The 6,503-nt window shown below is 35.6% G+C and overlaps 1 protein-coding gene across 1 annotated transcript; it reads left to right on the top strand.

Moving 5' to 3' along the window:
• Positions 1 to 2,417: 2,417 nt before the first annotated feature.
• Positions 2,418 to 3,170, top strand: LOC104212659 (fasciclin-like arabinogalactan protein 11). Its single transcript, XM_009762001.2, has one exon. The coding sequence runs from the start codon at positions 2,418 to 2,420 to the stop codon at positions 3,168 to 3,170; it is 753 nt and encodes a 250-aa protein (XP_009760303.1).
• The last annotated feature ends 3,333 nt before the right edge of the window (positions 3,171 to 6,503 follow it).

Raw genomic sequence — 6,503 nt, 5'->3', positions numbered from 1 at the left:
AATAACTCTATTGCAAGCCTCTTTGTAATAGCTCTAGCTATTACAAAGCTCTCAACTCGACTAACTCTAGTCAAGACACAAACACCACAGTTTATGGTTTTACAAATATTTCCTACACAATGCTTCTAGCTAAGCTAAGTAGGAATTACAAGTAAATCACTTTAACAAAGGTACAACATAACTTAGGACATATAATAACTCAATGCAGGAAAGTGGTCCTTCGTTATGATGTTCGCTGTTCTTGAAGCCCTGAATATCACTTGCAAGTTGGCAACACACTTGAGAGAAAGCTTGATGAATTTTGGAATGTGAAAGCGCGTTAATATTACACAAGTGACATCACTTTAATGATGCAAACATGTTTGGTACAAAGGCATTCCCCATAAAGTGACTGTTGCACTGTTTGCACTATTGCGTGTGTGCAGAGAAACAATTGCAGCGACTTTACATCTGTGGGGTTGACTGGTACATTCAGCAAGGGAACTGATGTCTATTTCTATGTTGTTTTTTTTGACTCTTAGTATCGGAACATGTCCCAGAATTGAGACTTGTTGATCTTGAGCATTTTGAGGAAGTAGAGAAGGTTCCATATCTAGTTCTTAACATTAAATTTGTTAGATCATCAAAACATAATAGGACACATAACATATCAGTTATATACCTTTAAACCTAATATTTTATCTTTAGCGTAATTTTCCGACGAATGATGGCCAATTAACCACCCTTACTAGAGTATGCTTCGCCCCTGTTCTCAGACCGATCAATAAATGATCTTCCAATATTTCAATAGCAGAAAGAGAAATTCTCCGAATGAATAAAAATCATACGAATTTTCGAAGGACTCTTGCCATTTGTATCCCATGTTTCTGATTCCTACTTATTGTTGCTCTCGAATGGTAGAGCTATGATGCCCTCTTTTGTTAGTCCTAAATGCAACATAGTGGACACTAGATGCTGATGCTTATAAATTATTGCTATACGTAATATCATTTAGGATATTGATTCATTGGTCTTAAAATCAAAAGCAGTACACGAGCATACGTCTCAGCAAACGTATAGAGTGGACCAGACTTTGGCTGATCCTCTTCTTCACATTTCGGGTTTCTTATGAAACAAAGCCAGAGGCACGTAGGTTCAGGCCTATGAAATATGGATCACTTGTTGAAGTCGACAAACTCTTAAATCCAGCTTTCCTATTTTATCTAGTTAGAGTACCAGTCCTAATAGATATGGATTGGAGATCAATAAAGTTGCTCATTATAATGGCTTTCCGATGGAGTAAGGGTACTGTTGGGAAGGGTGGAAAAGGCAAAGGTGGAAATTTTCATTCTCCTCCTGTTTTCTAGATTGTATTACTGTAGTGTGTTTTATTCCCACAAAATTATTCGTCCATGTATTATGTGTATCTTAAATGTATAAAAATTGGTATAATGTTCATTCTTCATATAGAGTTTAATTAGTAGGTAAGGCACCAAGCTCCCTTCTTTTTTCTAATTTTTTTAATTAATAAAATAACCTGCCTATAAAATGGCATCAAAATGCTAATTAAGAAGAATTTGAGGATTATGAAATGGACTATCTCCAACGCATAATTGGACCGTCAAGAAATGGGACAAACTCGTATGTCCTGTTGTTCCTTGAAATATCCATCCAATTTAAATCGTAATACGAACGAGGGCCTACTTAGAGGGTTATAACTTATAACCAACAAAAGAGGATGGGCACAAATGACCAAGAACTGTATTGAATTTGAACATAGCGCCATTTTTAAGTTTGTTGCAAGCCAATCATATTCTAACGAGTGTAAGCAAAGCAAGCATAAAACGATTATTTTGGTACATGCCCACTTTAGATCTCCAAATTTCCTGCGTATCCAAGCAAACAATCAGCTGTAATAGTTCCTCGATCCCCCGCCCAACCCCAAACCTTTCCAATAATTCAACTCTTGTTTGAGAACAGGATCAGTCTTCGACAGAAACTTGAAGATTCTAATTGCTTCTTTTAACTAAATGAGTACAGTAATAGAGTGAAAAGTATTTATAAAATTATAAATTGATGAGTAACCTAATAAAATGATAGACTAATTATGTTATCACATATTAAAGTCACTTTATCTTAGAAAATCTTTATACTGTCAGTATATATGATATAAATTCAAGAAATTAAATAAATAAAATCTTAACCTCCCACCAAATTGAGCGATACTGTACTAATAATTTGTTTCATAATTAGTAGTATAGCTTCCAACTTCTCACCTACCATACAGATTAATTTCCTATTTCCCTCTCCATAAAATCCATCTGTTTCCGCCCTATCAGAAACAAGCACCGTTCATCTTTCAAATTTCATACTCCTAAGTCTGTTTCTCTCGATATTCAAACCATCCATTCTTGAAAAGAAAAAAAAGAGAAACAAATATGATGAGCTGTCTCGTTTTCTCTCTTTCACTCCTTCTAATTTTCCTCCATTCTTGCACCTTGACTCTAGCCCAAACTTCTGCCACGGTCCCAGCTCCATCCGGTCCAACCAACATCACAAAAATACTCGAAAAAGCCGGTCAATTCACCACATTTATCCGGCTCTTAAAAACAACACAAGCCGGTGATCAAATCAACACACAATTAAATAATTCAAAACAAGGGATGACTGTTTTTGCACCTACGGATAACGCATTCTCGAGCTTAAAAGCTGGCACTCTCAATTCTCTAAGTTCTCAACAACAAGTTTCGCTAGTGCAATTTCATTTACTTCCCAATTTTATTTCAATTTCACAGTTTCAAACGGTGAGCAATCCGTTAAGAACACAAGCTGGTGACACTAGTCCCGGCGATTTTCCGTTAAATGTAACGACTTTAGGAAACCAAGTGAATGTGTCAACTGGCATTGTGGATGCTACTGTAGCTAATACGATTTATACTGACGGTGAGCTTGCGGTTTATCAAGTGGATAAAGTGCTTCAACCCTTGAGTATTTTTGCTTCTCCTGCGCCGGCACCGGCACCAGCACCGGCTCCAGCGACGTTAAATTTAAAGAAAAAGTCTCCGGCAGCGTTGAGTCCCAGCTCCGGCAGTGATGATGCGGTGGTAGATGATTCGGGTGCTGGTGGAGTTAACGTGCATGGGGTGGCGGTGTTGGGACTTGGAGTTTTCTTGTTTGTGTTTTGGTTGTGACGGTCGTTGTGATTGTTCGTTAGTGGTCAAATTGTGGACTCAACGGCTGTGATCGTCAACGACTACATTTGAATAATTCCTCCTCTCTCCTTTTTTTTTTTTTTTTTGTTTTCCTCCTCTTTTCAATTTCGATGTTCAAGTGACAAGCTGTAAGATACTGAGAATCAAGTTTTGAAGTTGTCTACATTTATATGTTTTTCATTCTTCGTCCCCTCTGCTTTCCCTTGTCTCTTCCGGCTATTTGTATAAATTTACTGGGAAACAAGAAATTAACCCAAGATTAGAAAACAGAAAAGAAATATACTGTATATGTTTACGTCTGCCCTACACAAATTACGTACCATAGTAAGGAAGTTCGTGGTCGATATGGTCCCTGTCTTGGAAATGTAACATTTGAAACGTAGCAATGGCCCATTGATATATTAAAAGATTCAAAGTTCAACTATGCTAATACTGATTTACGCAGACTTAACTTGAAAATTAACATAAGAATGATCATTAAAGAATTGGTGTCCGTTCAATCATTTTGCTAGCTGGAACTTAGTCCACCTGATCATGCTTTTGGTATGACCTAAGAAGTTGCAAATCAAAAGACTGCCTTCTAATGACTAAGTAGTGAATTTGACTTCAAAAATTAGATCATCACATTCTTTACTTAGAACAAGAAACTACTACACGTTAACAAGGGAGCTAGGGGCGAATTCTGGATTTTAAAGTAGTGGGTGCTCCAGTACTTTTAGTATAGAGTTGCTAAAATTAGTGGCGGAGCCAACTTCATTTACGGGTGTTACTTGACATCTCTTCATCAAAAAATTACACTAGGTAGTTAGGTAATCCACTATCATATATTGAATTTCCTTAATTTTGCATATGTTTATCTTTTATATTGTTACATATATTCATAAATATTCGAATGTGTACTTTTTTATATTTCTAATCCTATTAGTAGAAATTCTGGTTCCGCCACTGGTTGCAACTATAATGTATAAGCGCCCTGTAGACAATAAACTGCGTCAAAAATAAATAAATCAAGACCGAAAAATATTGCAACAATCGTAGTATTTGATTTCAAATATTTGAGTGTTACAATCTCTATGGTTCCTCTGATTCTACTTTTCCAATATAAATCCAAGGACCTTTGAGCTTGATCTTGAATATCTAGTTGTTGCCACGAATGATGATCTTGAATTCAAGTAGCACGCACTTTGATTTCAATTCGTACTCCTTGAATCTTGATTTGTTCTTTGTTCTTGAGCTTGAACTTGATTTCTTGAACTTGAATTTGATTGCTTGAAACTTAAAACTTGTATAGAAATTTATGGCGTTTGATCCACGAGCTCTCTCTTGCTTCTTGTTATAACTTCTGATTTCTTTTCTGGGTTATGAAAACCCTATTTATAGTTGTGGGAGGGAAGATTTATGATAAGAACAAGTTCTTTCCGACCAATCATATCGAAGTGTAACAAGGCCGCATTTAATTGGCTAGAACATGTCACTTGCACACATCGCACGATTACATTAGCCTTTTAATGTGACTTGGCATGCCTTGTCATTTTGATACGTGACATGATCCTATTGGCTCTTTCGCTTGACTTGACGTGCCACATCATATGACACGTGGCACCAAATTGGACCTTTAGAAAGATGACATCTTGAGATTAATGAAGTGAGCTCATCACTTTAGTCCAATTAAATGGGTTAGCCTAATGGATTAAGACTTATTTATTTAATCCATATATATTTGATTTATATAATTTATTCAATTATATTATCCCATAATATTTATTTAGACCAATATATCTTGAATTTAAAATATAGCCCAAAATAATTTATGAATTTAATTCCGTAAATTTATACTCCTATTAATTCCCCCTACTTCAAAACTTGTTAAGGTATAGACTTATCATAACCGAAAACAGGTCACGAAGTATTAGCTGACTATGAAATTGTCGCCTGCCAGATTAGAATGCAAATTATCACCCAAGTAATTTGTTACAACCCTATCAATTACCTTAACAATGTAATAATCATTACCTTTGAATAAAGACAAAAGCAAAACCATGCAAATTATAATTGTAGCCGCCAGTGACATCAAAATTTCCCATTAGGAAACAAATTCTTTATATTGTAATGACCAGATACAATAATGACTAGATACAATTTAAGTTTTCTTCGAATTCCTACATTGCTGCCAAAGTAAGACTACTCCCTTCTCGAAGATACATAGCAGAATCCCTTGCGAATGTAAAATACACGATCCCACATCGACAATTCACCTTCAAAAACTACCTTATGACTTCTATAAATACATGACTCTTTATTCTATTAGTTTCACTTTTAGCATTTGCAAATCACTTTGAGTCTACTTTTGATGACTTGGAAGCATTGAAATGGAGGTAATTTCTTCTTTTTTTCTTGTGCTTTCTTTATTCTATAGTCCTTTTTGTAGGTAAAACAAAAAGGATATGTTCTTGCTTAACGAGATGATCGACACATGAAGAAGAGTGTTTTAGGATGTGAAGGGATGCATACTCATCTCCCTCCCAATATCGGAGAAATTACTCTCAAGGTGGTCCGAATATCGGAGAGATTACTCTCAATGTGGCTCGACTATTGGAGAGATTACTCTCAATGTGACCCGACTATCAGAGAGATTACTCTCAAGGTGACCCGACTATCGGAGAGATCACTCCCAAAATGACCAAAATATCGAAGAGATTACTCTCAAGATGGCCCGACTATCGAAGAGATTGCTCTCAATGTGGCCCGACTATCAGAGAGATTACTCTCAAGATGACCTGACTATCGGAGAGATTACTCTCAAGGTGGACCGACTTTTATCTTAGTCGCATAATTTTCATCTTTACGCGCTTGTAACAAAAGAATAATATCTTGTCGTGGGAGAGTCGAAATAACGAACCATTTGATTTCTCGAAAATTATACTTCAATATCTAAAACATATTCAAAACTTAGAATCAAACACCTTCAGAATCTTCCTAAATAATATTTTGAATCCAACTTTAGATTTTACCGTGTTGAAAATTTCAGATTTGCGCAGTCTCACCAAAAAGATCATATCTTGGTATAGAAAAGTCAAAATCACGAACCGTTTGATTTTTTTAGAAATTTAACTTGAAAATTTATAACATATCCAAAATGAAAAATTTAATGCCTTAAGGATAGTTTCAGATAATATTTTGAAATCAATATTAAATTCTGACGGGGCGTCGATTTTAGATTTGCGCGACTTCACCAAAATTTTTGTATCTTGATGTAGGAACGTCGAAATTACAAACCGTTTAATCTATTGGAAACTGAAATTCCAAATATAT

Source organism: Nicotiana sylvestris, chromosome 6, assembly GCF_000393655.2.
Source record: "Nicotiana sylvestris chromosome 6, ASM39365v2, whole genome shotgun sequence".
Taxonomy (NCBI): Eukaryota; Viridiplantae; Streptophyta; class Magnoliopsida; order Solanales; family Solanaceae; genus Nicotiana; species Nicotiana sylvestris.
The sequence above is the reverse complement of the archived record's forward strand: the minus strand, read 5'-3'. Positions and strand labels throughout refer to the sequence as shown.